The sequence below is a fragment of the Rhincodon typus genome, chromosome 43, assembly GCF_021869965.1.
Source record: "Rhincodon typus isolate 14 chromosome 43, sRhiTyp1.1, whole genome shotgun sequence".
Lineage (NCBI taxonomy): Eukaryota > Metazoa > Chordata > Chondrichthyes > Orectolobiformes > Rhincodontidae > Rhincodon > Rhincodon typus.
In genome coordinates, this window is record NC_063374.1 from 10,041,044 (window position 1) to 10,054,671 (window position 13,628).

The following is a 13,628-nucleotide window of genomic DNA, read 5'->3' on the forward strand; positions in this document are numbered from 1 at the left end:
GAGAGAGAGAGAGAGACAGGGAATGGTGAGGGGGAGAGAGAGAGAGAGACAGGGAATGGTGAGGGAGAGAGACAGAAAGACAGGGAAAGGTGTGAGAGCGAGAGAGAGACAGGGAAAGGTGACAGTGTGGGAGAGAGATAGATAATGGTAGGGGACAGAGAGAGAGAGAGAGAGACTGGGAACGGTGTGAGAGTTAGACAGGGAAACGTAGGGTGTGGTGGGTGTTGTGAGGAGAAGTCGGGGTGGTGAGGGAGGGAGGGAGGGAGGGAGGAAGGGAAGGGGTGCGGGGGGGGGGAGACAGGGGAGTAGAGGGGGAGAGGAGGCAAAGTAGGAGAGGAGAGGAAAGGAGAGAAAGGGGGAAGGACGGGTCTCGGAGGGCGAGAGAGAGATAAGGAGAGAGGGTGAGACTGACAGAGAGAGCAGAAACTAAGATTTTCAGACCGAAGAGTTGCAAATTTTTTTGAAATAAACAAAGACAGGTCACTGCCCATTAACAAGCATTTACTGAAAGCTTTCCAAAGTAAAACAAAAAAGAAAATGTAGAAATGCATCCTTACTCACTCTGTTGCCAGGGTAAGGGTGCACTGGAGGCCATACTGCTACTGGGTGGTGGTGGCTGTTGTTGTTGTTGTTGCTGGGCCTGCTGCTGTTGCCAGGGTGGGATGGGGCCACTGGGTGGGGGTGGAGGTTGGCTGGCTGGAGGTGGGGGTGGTGGTGGTAACATGCCCATTGGATGGTGCATCATATCTGTCAAAGAGAGACAAAAAGCGTTTGGTTAAGTACAGGCAGAACATCGAGCGCCAACAGCTCATCCTCGGTGCACCGATAACATTCTTACAGGACGGACACAGACGTTTCAGTACAACCCGCCCACGCCAACCAGATATCCTAAATTAATCCAGTCCCATTTGCCAGCATTTGGCCCATTTCCCTCTAAACCCTTCCTATTCATGTCCCCATCCAGATGCCTTTTAAATGTTGTAATTGTACCAGCCTCCACCACTTCCTCTGGCAGCTCTCATGCACCACCTGTGTAGGAAAGTTGCCCCTTACATCCCTTTAAATCTTTCCCCTCTCACCTTAAACCTACACCCTCTAGTTTTACGCCTCTACCCTGGGGAAAAGGTAATGGCAATTCACCTTATCTATGCTCCTGATGATTTTGTAAACCACCATAAGATCACCCCTCAGCCTCCGACACTCCAGGGATAAACGACCCAGCCTAACCTTATAGCATCTTCCCCACTCCTGCAATATCTTTTTTAAAAAGCCGAAAAAGCAACTATCACTGTTCTTAGCATGCAGCTGTATATGAGATCCTGGAGGTGCTCCCAGAGCAGTGCTGCCAGGAACACTCAGTGTCTGAAAATATGCCTACGATATCTTTGCATTCTTAAGACGTATGGCATTGTGTCAGAATGTGCTCAGCCACCCTCTCCCACACCATCAACCCTGTCCTCCCAAGCAACTAAACCCCCACCCACTACAAATAAAGGGGGAAGGAACAGAGGGAGACACCAAGCTGCAGGTCTGTACTGGTCTTTCATCAACCACGAACCTACAGACGCCTTTCAAACTTTGCTGAGGCGGTGCACCCTCACAGTTTTTCACTTACTCATGGGCGGGTGCACAGGATGGTGACCCTGGCTCATTGGAGGTGGAGGTGGCTGCATCCAAGGAGGCGGAGGCCCATTAGGGTTGGGTGGCAGCGGATGGCCACTCATGCTGGGCATGGGAGGGGGGAAACCCGGGTGCGGCCCACCGTGCATCCCGTGGTAGGGTCTGTTGGCGTCAGAGGGACCGGTGCTCATCCACGGAGGTCTGCTCTGTAAAGAAGAGGAGCAAAGTCAAGACTGTGTAACACAATGGTGGATTAACCCTGTTCTCTCATGCTCCCTAAAAAGAAGGGCACAGAGAGACTGAGGGAACACATCAAAGGGAAGCACAAATATTTACTGATACCATGCAGTTGTAGATCACATTGTGCACCATAGAGGGGAACCCCACACTGACCGGAAGTTGCTGCTGATTGCTGGCCGGCCCAGAGGTCCGTGGTACACTCGGCTGCGTGGAGCTCGTGTGCGCTGAGGACGATGATGCTGGCACTGGAGCTTCTCCCAGCTCTGCCATTAGCGACAGGTACTCCTTGTCCATTCGTGCCTTGTCTTGAGCAGACTGCGGGTCTCCTGGCCTGTTGGAATGAAGCCCCATTGCAAAGGGTGAACCATACAGCAGGGAAACACAAGGATAACAAACAATCCAATTGTTAAGATGCTCAATGCACACAAAATCTGGTTATACAGCAGTCCCTCAGACAAACGTTTGACCCATAACAAAAATCCCAATGACGCTGTACCTCTGATTCACATACTGCTATTGAATCCAGCCTCCTAAAACAGCAACAATTCTCTGCTTAAATCTCTAAACCTCCAAACAATGAAGGACAGGGTATCACAGCACTAACTTACTGACCTGGAGAATTTACAGTCAGAAGCAATGTGGCCTGCCCCACCACATTTCGTACACAGCGTCGTGTTGGTGATACTCCTGGGCTCTGTGCTCTGCCATGGTCTCAGTATCCTACACAGCAGGAAGAAGAGATACAGTCACATCAAAACCTCTCAAACTTCCTGGAAGCTCCCAGAAAATGGACATGGCGAGCGTTGCCAATAGATTAGTAGAATGCCTATTCACAGGTGAAACCTTGATCTGTAAGGGAGTGTGGCCAGTTGTAAAGCCAAGTGCTGCTTACAGAGCACCAGAACATTAGCAATCACTTAAAACACAAGGATACCCACTATGAGAAACGAGCAAACCTTTGTGGACCCTGCTTTTGGAATTTCTTTTCTTGGCATGTGGATGCCACTAGCAAGGCTAGCAGCAGTTGCCCGTCTCAAAATACCCCTTTAGCTAAGCAGGTCTCTTGGCCAGTGCACAGGCAGTTCAGAGCTGACCACACTGTTGTGGTTCTGGAAACACTTCTAGGCCAGAAGCCTTCCTCTTGTACAGTCTAGGAGCCAGAACAGCATTGCAAGTCTCCTGAATGACCAGTCCTCTATGCTAGACGATGGTATGGAACTCACCTGTTGTCATCCTCCCGGAGAGTGCCATTGAGGCGGGCCAGCTCTCTCAGCTGCATCTTCCGCAGGTCGTTCTGATCCTCTGGGGTTTCAATACCTTGCTTCAGGATACCTCGGATCTACAGAGAACAAGCATCCCCATTAAAGACAGGCCAGTATATTGTCCCCTTTTTTACTGGGTGCTCGCCCATCACTGACAGGGAACAGCAGGTTCGTTTTTGATTTGCCAAAACTGCAGTCTCTTGCGGCAAAAGGTCTCTCAGAGGCTCCAAAATGCCCTGAATATAGTGAATGCCTTTGAAGTGAGTTTACTGCTGTGTAAGATAGTGCATTCAGAACAAGATCAGGCTAACAGAACTTGTACTTTATATATCATCGCTAAGACAACTGAACACCTCAAGCCTCTGTGTCATTGGACACTGATGAAGGTTCAAAATACAGTATTATTTGGAAATTTGGGTTTTGAACCATGTTTTAAGTTTGATTTGTATTTCCGTATTAAGATGGGAAGGACTTAGCTTAATTTTGGAGTTGCAGGTGTGTCCTGGAGCGTCTCGCAATGTGCTCATATGCACTCTATTAAGGCTTTTAAATAAAAACCCCCTCCAGGGTGAAAATTGCTTTAGAAAGCATGAGTAAAAGAAAAAAAAAGTTGCTTCCTTACAAAAAGGCATTCTACAACACAGGGAGAGACAGAATATTCCCTCACAGAAAGAGCAACCTATCTAGTAGGTTAGGTAGTGGACAGGTCCTGTAAAAGAGAACGAGCCCATGGCAAAGATGATGTTAGGTTAGCAGTCTTTACCACCCACAATCTCAAGAAACATTGGAAAGATGGCATATAACTTTAAAGGCCACAACTGGAGTTTATAGGCCAGAATGCTTTAATGGCCAGGAAACATGAATTCTCCTGTTACTGTTTACCATTAGGGATGTCCTCGATGAGGTCCCAGAATAGCCATATAGCCAGGAGGACGAATTGAAGGAGGTACTAATTATTACCCAGTGACCCACTCTAGAAAGGGAATGAGACTTGAGACAAGGCAGCCTGCTAGCACAAACTGGCCTCACTAGACAGGGTCACATTTGTCTGCAGATGGCTCCTAACAGGATGGTTTTGACACAGGAAGAGTTGCGTCTATTTCAGCACGTGCCCTCTAACCTGCTCCACTGCCTTCTTCACATTCTCCATTGTGTTCGCTGTGACCAGAGCATGCAGCGGTTCATCTTCCCCCGGCAGCATCTGTCCATCTTTCCGGCCCACCTTGCCCTCCTTCACTGAGCCTTTCCCTCGGATCATGATTTTGGCATTGCATTCTTTCTCAATGTTCTTCAACGTGTTGCCTCTGAAAAGGACAAAAAGGGAGTGTCAGAGAGAGGGGCATGGACACAACAAACCAAGGATGGGTAGCATCTCATTGCAAGTTCTCTAGACAAGGTTCTCCAGAATGGGAAACCAGCCCAGTGGAAGATTCAGGATGCCACACCAATACAATTCATAGGATGATGCAAAGTGGTTCACAGCCAATGAACATGATGATTCAGCCCATTCTCTTTCTGTGATTGTAAAGCACAAGGAGCACCCTCACCTCACAACGCATGGGCAAGCCCCCGAGAGTTGTAAAACCAATGACACACTTCCCACCACCCAAAGAGCTTACTTCCCACACAAACTTGAGAACAGGGCCAGAGTCTGGGTCCAATCCGCAGGCCAATAAAGTTTATCAGGGCCAGAGCCGGCCATAATACCTGGGTCCAATCAGCAGGCCAACAAAGTTTATCTCTGGGTATTCATCCTGTGGGATCATCACTTTGTCACTCACACGTGTGGCTGGTGGCCTGCAGGAAAGGAAGTAAAGGTTAATGGCTTCTGTACACAGAGGGATCAAGGGATAAGTTATCAGCGCAAGCTGCAACAGGCCAAGGATTGGCCACAATAGAGACAACAGTTCAAGCTCAGTTGCTGCACAGTTCCCACACTCCATTCAAGCAGAGGAAGGGTTCTTGCCACGCTATTACACATCCATTCAAGGCTCTTGCTTCAAGGTACTGCCAGCAGTTAGGCACAGCTGTCCCTTTATTTCAGATATCAGATTAAAAGTGGTGCCTTAAAGCAATTTCGAGTTTCACCCTGAAGTGTCTTCTTCCATTCATTAACCTGCACATTCTCACACTTAGCTCCTGATCAGGTCACAGATTTTAACTGGTATTGTTTGAGGTTGTAGACATGCTCGCTGAGCCGATGTGTTTGACTGCCGAAATTTTGTCACCCTGCTAGGTAACGTCATCAGCGTGCCTCCTGTGAAGCATCGGTGCTCTGTCCCTCGTTATTTATATGCCTCAGTTTGCTGGGATGGTTGGCAACACTTACAGTTCTGTTTCTCAGTGGTTTGTATATCCATCAACAAACATATTGACCTGGACCCGATGTACAAACCACTGAGAAACAGAACCGGAATGTAAGCCAACCACCCCTGCAAACCAAGACATATAAATAACAAGCGGGACAGAGCACCGGCGCGTCACAGGAGGTGCATCGGCAATGATACCTAGCAGGGTGACGAAACGTCTGCAACCAAATACACTGGCTCGGCAAGCAAGTCTACAACCTCATCCACAACCCGAGCTACAAATCTTCTCAAACTCTTTACACTGTTATTGCTTCTTCTTCACCTAAGACTCTCACAGGAGAATCAGCCTCACATTCAAATCAGTCATGATCCTACCAAACCATGAAGACTCAAGATGGTCCCATTGTAATCACCTTATTTCCTCTGTTCAGTCATGTAATATACCAAGATCCACACTGAGTAATTATCTGCCTTACATTCTCCTCTCCTCCACACTCAAGGCTCAGCTACATGCTCTAACTTTTCACTGCCCTCCGCCACCAGAGGCCTCCAACAATCTTCTATCTTTAAACAACCTTCCTCTAAAGGTGCCTTTACTGTCAGCTTCCTGGTTCACTCCCACTTCTGCACCTCCCCACCCAACTCACTAGTTGAACTTCCCAATCTCCCAGACACAGGCCCAACTTACTTGTAATCCGCTGGTGGTTTGAAGTCAGGGTTGAGGGCAATCATTTCCTGAATGAGGTTGTGTCTCTCCTCTTCCAGTTTCTTCCGAGTTCTGAACTCGCGAGTGTTGAGCCTCTTGCCCTCACTGTTGTAGATTGGCTCAGGAGAGGGGGACCTGTGCAGGGATCAAAAGCCGTCAGAACCACCTTACTCGTGAGCCATGCATCTTAGTAACTCTATTGCAGCAAATATTTTAAAAAGTACTTCTCCTACACTTCCCTAATCCTCTCCTCAAGATTAGTTACCATGGTTCTTAAACACTTGATCTGAGATGCCGAAATGAGCAAGTTGTTGTTAGCCTGAGCTGAGAGTTGAGTTCTTAAATTGTTGAACTGGTTAACACCGCTGGCTGTAGACGACAATTACCACTCAAAGTGCTCACGCCCACATCGACACTGTATGATTGGAGAGGCAATAAACTACATTAAAATTGAGCTGGCTTTGATTTGTGCTAAAGGCTGTGAACAGGGAGTTAATGAGACAGATTTAAGAGATTGAAAAAAATCAGGTAACATTTTTCATTCTAAAAGCAACGAGGTCAGCTGAACACCACCAGGATACCCCTCTTGTTAACTGAGCCAGCTCAAAAACCCCCAATGGGAGCCCTCGCCAGATCATTCAAACCCACACAGAATGTGCAGGAGCTCACTCACAATTGGGGCAAACATGAGCCGAGCTACGTGAGGACACAAACCCAGCAGAGCTACCTGTGGGTCAGTGATGCTTTTTTTTTTGCAATGACGGTTTTCCTTTCTTTTCGACAAAAATAAATATTGTTGCTTTATGGAACCTGAGGTGTTTACTAATTAGCAAAGGGCAAATTGAACCTTCACCATGACTCTTCAGGCTCTGCAGTTTGTACCTTCACAGCCCAGATACTAATACTGTTCAGCATCCTGCAATAGGCCCATTGACTCCCTCTATCCCCAGGGTATCCCTGAATTTAAGGCTGGTTGTAGAACCATCTACAACAGAGTGGAAAATAACCCTCCCCTGAGAGAGCAGAGAGAGAGAGAGAGAAAAACAAACTACAGCAACTCCACTGTGAGAAACATTAAGATGAATATCAGTGCACTGCTAGGGAGTCAAATGTAGCAACTCTATGCCAGCAGACACGTAGCTCAGAGGTTCGGCGGGCTGCCGAAGTGTCGTGGGGGTTCATGCAGGAAGACTGATGGTGGCATGCACAGATCAAACTCCGAGATCAGGAAAGTAAACCCAAGGCCTTGGAGGCCAACTCGCTCCCATGGATAAGCAGGGATCTGGTCTCTGTTGGAAGTTCCATCAGCCACATACCAGCAGCCTTCCTACAGTCAGGGAAAGGTCTGTCTCAAAAGCCGCTGCCAGCACAGAAGTGATGTGTCAGCCCCGTTCCCCAGGCTGGAATACCAGACGCCTATGGATGGTGCAGTACCAGGAGTTAGCCTACTCCAGGCCACCCCTTCACATACCCCATTTTGCGCCGCCGAGTTGGTTTTGATCTCCGATCATAGACCCAGTCAACAAGAGATGTACCCGTGTGTTTTATTTTCTCGCCCCCTACCCCCCTCCCCTCCAAACCCTGCAAGGAACTGGGATCTGTTCGATAACTTAGCAGTATAGGGTGGGTGCTGTCTTATTCTGTGATGACCTCGTAAGGAGGCAAGACAAAAGGTTAGAGGCTTTAATTACATCTTGAGCTAGCAGATTAGAAATCTACTGGCAATAACATTAAATCTGCACACAACTCATTTAAAAAAATCATATACTAAAACAGAAGGAAAATAAAAAAATTGCTACTGGCTGATACATGCTTCAGATTGAGAAGTTAAAAAGGAGTTATTCAAGACACTTAATGGCCTTTTCCAGTTTCTTCAGGTATCGACTGAAGGGACGCAACCTGTTCTCCTGGACTTACTCAACTAGTTTTGCTACTCTTCAGAGCAGTTTCTGTGCTAAAGAGACATGTTAAGCTTTACTGGCAGTCCCAGACTGCTTCGCTCCCCTCTCTCTTTCCTCTTGGATATACAATTAAATGAAAAAAAGTATAAATGGTCAGGAAAAGTACAGCTTCTTTCCAAACCATGCAATACAGGCTTGGATCCCACGTAGCGCACCTGTAAACCCTGCTATTAGTTTAGACTAAATACAAATTTCAAAAGATTTTTTAAAGAGGAGTCAACAAAGGGGGATTTTGATTAAAAAGGATATGGGGTGGAGAACTGGGGGAGTGGTTTATATGTCAATAAAAATAGGGTTACACATTTCAATCTTGTAAACACAGGCCTCAGCATTTCCAGGGTTGCAACGAATGGTTTCCACTTTATCAGTGAAATTTGGCACATTGCAACACCTGATCAGAATTAATTTAGTCTGTCGTTCCTTCAAATCTATTTGCACCAAGTTTGCCCAAAGACAATCAAAGCATCAAGCGAGTATCCAATCAGACTGAGAACGAAACCTTTGGCGTGCACGTAACGGGAGTGCAAATGGACGTGCATACACCGGTGCAACCCTAAGAACTTGAGGCCCCTTTCTGGATACCTTGCTAGTTAATGAGTCATCACTTTTAGTATCAATAGCTGTTGGTCAAGTACCATCCATCTCAAGCTAAAACTCGTGCAGCTTCAGCTAACCAAAACCAAATTTGACTTAAAAATTAAGACACTGCTGAGTTACTAAAATGGTCATCAACATAATTACAAAATGGAAAATATTATCAGTCTGCCCTGTGCTAGGAATAGCCAACGGAAAACAACTGGTCCTGCAGCCAGCCATTTGACCTACTTTACTCACTACAGAACCCTCTGGGCTTTCTACATTCAGATCTTTCTGGAAAGTTGACTTCTGTGAATGCAGCAAATTATTCTACCTGGAACAAAGCCACATATACACAAAAACAGGTAATCCTTCGTGAAGTGCCTAAACCACTCAACTGGATTAAGTGATCCTGTCTTTCAGCCTTATTTTCTCCCTGTGCTTTGGAAGGGACCGGATCGCTGGGGTATTGGATTCCTGATCACCAGTACTTCAATGCCAGTTCCCAAACTGTTGTGTACTGGGAGATTTTACAAAAGGCACTGTATCCCAGCCTCTTACACCACAACCATCCCTGGGGAAATGTCCAAGAGAAACCCCTCTGCTCCCAGAGGGACGGACGCCAAGTTCCAGACCCCGACCTTTGCAGTAGTGAACATGATTCAATGTTAAACTGCATGAGTGCGCATGGCTACAGTACAAAGCCAGAGCTGCCCTGTTAAACATACAATGGCCAGTACTAACATCTAACCCCCAGCTCAAACTGCTTATGGCAGTCAGGCTGCAGCAGGGAGATTTGCTCTTGGGCTGATGAGGAGACGAGCAAAATTATGCCTAGTAATTTGCTTTGGTACTTGATGCGCACGACTCCCAACTGCCACAGACAAAATGCCAGGGGTTTGTCACTGCAAGGAAAGGGAAGCACTGTGATTGACAAAGTCACATCAATTCTTAATGGTTGTGAGAAGTGGGAAGCTTTGACCTGAAGATCGATGGTATCTGACTATATCAATATGTGCGTGGAAATGGAGAGTCTGAGACAGGAGTTAGCACCTGCCTGTTGATAACAATCTCATTGAAGCTTTCACTGGCTCTGACAGGAGGGGGCAGCTCATAAGCAACGATCACATTCTATACCAGGATGGGGAGACCTGAGAGCATATGCTCCATTGGATAAACCATCAGAAGACGCTTCATGTCCACAGAAATCAGGCCCCAGGGCAGACTAGGCTCAGACTACAAATGCCCCCAGAGAATCCAACTAAACTAGGATTTCAAACTGAGAGGCTGGGCAGTGATGCAGGGGTCTCTTGGCCCGGTCACTCACGTGTGCTGGAATTGTAACGATGGCTGACCCACTGGCACCACCAACCCCAAAATCTCAGTCTGCCCATGAGAAGTGCTCCACGGCAGGGAGGTCACTTTTGGAAGGGAATCTGTATTTGACAACTACCCAACAGAAATGCCTATCCAACCCCAGCGAGGAATATCTTTGTTGACTGGCACCCACTCAGCTCTTAAGTTGGCCTCTCTAATGCCACCCTAACAGCTAAAAGCAGGAGGGCTGACAGGACCAGTGGATTTCCTAAACAATTGGGAGCATTATAGACTGTTGGCGAACATGCAAGAAAGGGAGGTCAGAACAAGAAAGCCAGCATGTTTTTCTCTCACCGATGCAAAAAAAAAACCTCTGTTACTCATTTAAGAACTTAATTTACAGTTTAACAACTACTCCAGGACAGCTGTGGTCACTTCCTAACAGCATCAAGCGAAAGGGGCAGCAAACCAAAAGAGAAAAACAAGTAAATAAATAAAACTTTCACCAAGTCAAAAGTTGAACCAAAACAGCACCGGAAACTGCTCAAACTACAATGGGATTGAAATTGTTGATTTATTCAGTAAAATAGAAAATAAAACTGTTAAGTAAGCAAATGGAGAACAAAATAAATTCTGAATTACATTGACCGTTTAAAAAGGTTCTGAGGCAAGTTACTATTCACCATGCACTGAAAACAATCAAGGTGCTTTGCACCTGAACACATTTAAAATGAGATATTGGGAGGAAATCGTAATGTTAACAAGGCTGGTCTGAGATTCAGTTGAGTTTATAGCAGTGAGACAGGAAGGGGTAAAGAGGTCATTGTCAGAATCAGAGGGCTGCTTAAGACAGATGTACATAACACTGTTGATGAGGAAGAGCCAAGTCAGAGAGCCAACAGCAGGAACACACCCCTCCCACATACCCCCTTGCTGATGGCAGTACCTTTTGTTTTGTGGGGAGAAAGGGGGAGAGGAGGGTCCTGCCAGGTGGGAGGGGTTGACTGGACCTTTCTGCTTTGAATCCAGGGAGCTTGTTACCTTCAGGAGGAAGTGAGGTTCTCAGAAAACCCAGTATCGCTGACTCGCACCAGGTGATATGTTGGAGTGACAAAGCGACAACGGCTGTGGGAGGGGGCACCTAAGTTCCAAGAGACTGCAAACTAAGTGAAAAGAAATAAGGTTATTTCCCTGTCTTCATCGTAAAGTGCTTTGAGGGGAGGTCAGGCCAGGTCTGTTCCCACGTTTCTGCTTGGGGATTGGGGTGGGGGGTGTGCCTAACAAAAGGCCTGGGAGTTTGCAAAAGGGAGAAAATCTCTCAGAATATTGAAATTTGGGATAAGAGATGGTTGTACAAGGCAATACTGAGCAGAGTAGAAAGTGGAAGAGAGAGATACAGCCAACACATTATGTGGCAAAGGGGCCTGCATTAGCTGCTGAAAGGTTGCCAAATTGCGACCCTCTGGTTACCATCTTGGCCCGATCTACCCCACTCTTTGAAAGAAATGAACATAAAACTATGAACTGAGACCACAGCTGTCCCTCACCCCCAGTTCATTTTATTTTTTTAAATTTTGAAAGAAAGTGATTAAGCCTTTAATCTCGAGAGAACAAAATAAACGTAAATGGTGACCATTTCCATTCCTGTACTGAAAATAGCATTAAGGTAAAAGGATACCATAAACATGAGATTAACCAATTCCAATAACAAACCACATCACACATTTCTTATGCGATGACACCAAGTATTGAAAAGGAAAATTGTTACTGTCAGCTGGTTTAAAACTTTCCCAACCTGTCCTCAGGGTTTGGGGGGATACCAAGGTCTCCAGTACGCAGTTTGCGGGTCAGGTCTTCAATCTGAAGTTGCACTGGAAGAAACCAGGTTAGGAAAAAAAGGACGGAAAAGAAAAGTTACATAAATTCTCAAATCGTTATCAAAACACAGCACGGAGCTTTGGAGGCACAGTGCAATGAATGTTTCAAAAACAGCATCAACATTTCGTCAAAAATAAGAACAAGATATCAGTAATGAAATTTAAGACACCAACTTGCAACACAATCCTAATACGGGGTAACTTTTAAAACACGTGCTCTGTAACAGTATCAAAAAGAACAGGATTACAGCTAGGAAAGGTCCATATTAGGGTTGCCACAATATGAAAACAATTTTGTTAGAAGTACAAAGTTTAATTTGAGTCCGTAGTTTGCTGCCCCTTCAGGGCTGGAAGGATTGGTTTCCATTATGTTAAGACTGATTAAAGTAGGTCTTCTGGCCTAGCCGTCACTCTGTCAGGAGTAAAGAAGGCAAACTTAACAGTAAACTTGTAAAGAACAATTAATTTTTCAGACGCATTTTCCCAAAATAACGGCTTAGCAATAAGTATCCGAAAACATCCACTGCCGACATTTCCATTTCGGGGACACAGGAAGCTTGACAATGCAGAAAAATGCAATCCAATTTCAATGTATCCAACAGAATTGGGAAGAAGGTACAGCAGGGCAAATGGAATGCATTGCTGGCCCACCAGATCAGGATTCGGGGAAAGTGGGAATGTGACACTTCCAGCCCTGTTGCTGCCGCCAGTCAGGCCTGCTCATTCAACTTCTTGGACCATCTAGAGTTCAATTTGAAAGCTAAGTACAGGTGGAACCTGTCAAATTTAATTTAACGCTCAAGAACAAGACAGTGTTGGAACCTGGTAGTCATGCACAGCACTGTCATGAAAGACAAACCTTAGTAAAGCTAAAGAGGGCACAAATGTTTTTCTTGGCAAGGAAATGAATCAATTAATTAAAGCTCTTCAAACACTCAGAAAACACATTGCCATTTTTACAGGTTACTCAGTTTACAACATTGGAAACTAGCCGAGACAGCGAATAACGTTTACTGATCCGTGTTAAGACGAATAAGCCGGATTTCAATCTCTGTCACCTCCTTACTAAGAGGTCAGGCAGAAATGAGAATAGGGCTGACTTGCCCCTCAACACTGTTCACTTTTGCCAGTTGTGAAGGAGGGACTGAAAGAGGGCATATTTTTTCACTTCCCAGACAACAGCAACTGGTCAACAGGAATAAAAGGTGACTGTAATACCTGACATCCCAAATCCACAAGAAGCGAACACCATGTACATTTCAGCAGCAAAAGACCACAAAGTATTTCAGTCAAATAAATGGCTGTGCATCAACTAGATATCATATTCTGCAGAAGCCTCTCTTCTGGCACAGTTTACTTTATAGACAAAGTGCAGGCTTAGCAATGAGCAGCAGTCATCCCAGTTGAACATTTCTGTCAAGTAGCCAATTACATTAAGGATTCTCAGCGCAACTCTCCATGATTGTATGCTCAACCACCTTCAGAAGCAGCCGTATGTCAGGGATAACTTTCACCTGACTCACCTCTTCAGGTTTGAGGGTTTTGTGAGGCAGAGTTAGAGGAATTAAAATCTCCAACATTGTAAATTTGGATCAGTTTGGCTGTTCAGAAGCAGGTATTGATAAGACAGAGAGAGAGAGAGAGAGAGACACACACGCGCACAGAGAGAGAGAGAGAGACACACGCGCACAGAGAGAGAGAGACACACGCGCGCACAGAGAGAGAGAGACACACGCGCGCACAGAGAGAGAGAGACACAC

General features: G+C 46.0%; 1 protein-coding gene across 6 annotated transcripts in view; it reads right to left on the reverse strand.

The window, feature by feature from the left end:
- The window catches only part of sf1 (splicing factor 1), a 25,836-nt gene that overhangs the window by 2,747 nt on the left and 9,461 nt on the right, over positions 1 to 13,628 (reverse strand). For 4 of the 6 annotated variants that reach the window (XM_048619659.1, XM_048619658.1, XM_048619657.1 and 1 more), the window contains exons 3-11: positions 11,787 to 11,862; positions 6,120 to 6,272; positions 4,830 to 4,919; positions 4,243 to 4,426; positions 3,084 to 3,199; positions 2,473 to 2,580; positions 2,014 to 2,191; positions 1,616 to 1,826; positions 562 to 747 (exon numbers count right to left, since the gene is read on the reverse strand). In XM_048619659.1, coding sequence (XP_048475616.1) covers positions 562 to 747; positions 1,616 to 1,826; positions 2,014 to 2,191; positions 2,473 to 2,580; positions 3,084 to 3,199; positions 4,243 to 4,426; positions 4,830 to 4,919; positions 6,120 to 6,272; positions 11,787 to 11,862 — 1,302 coding nt within the window. Of the gene's footprint in view, positions 1 to 557; positions 748 to 1,615; positions 1,827 to 2,013; positions 2,192 to 2,472; positions 2,581 to 3,083; positions 3,200 to 4,242; positions 4,427 to 4,829; positions 4,920 to 6,119; positions 6,273 to 11,786; positions 11,863 to 13,628 lie in introns of all 6 variants that reach the window. The other 2 variants (XM_048619660.1, XM_048619661.1) reach the window with 2 other exon arrangements.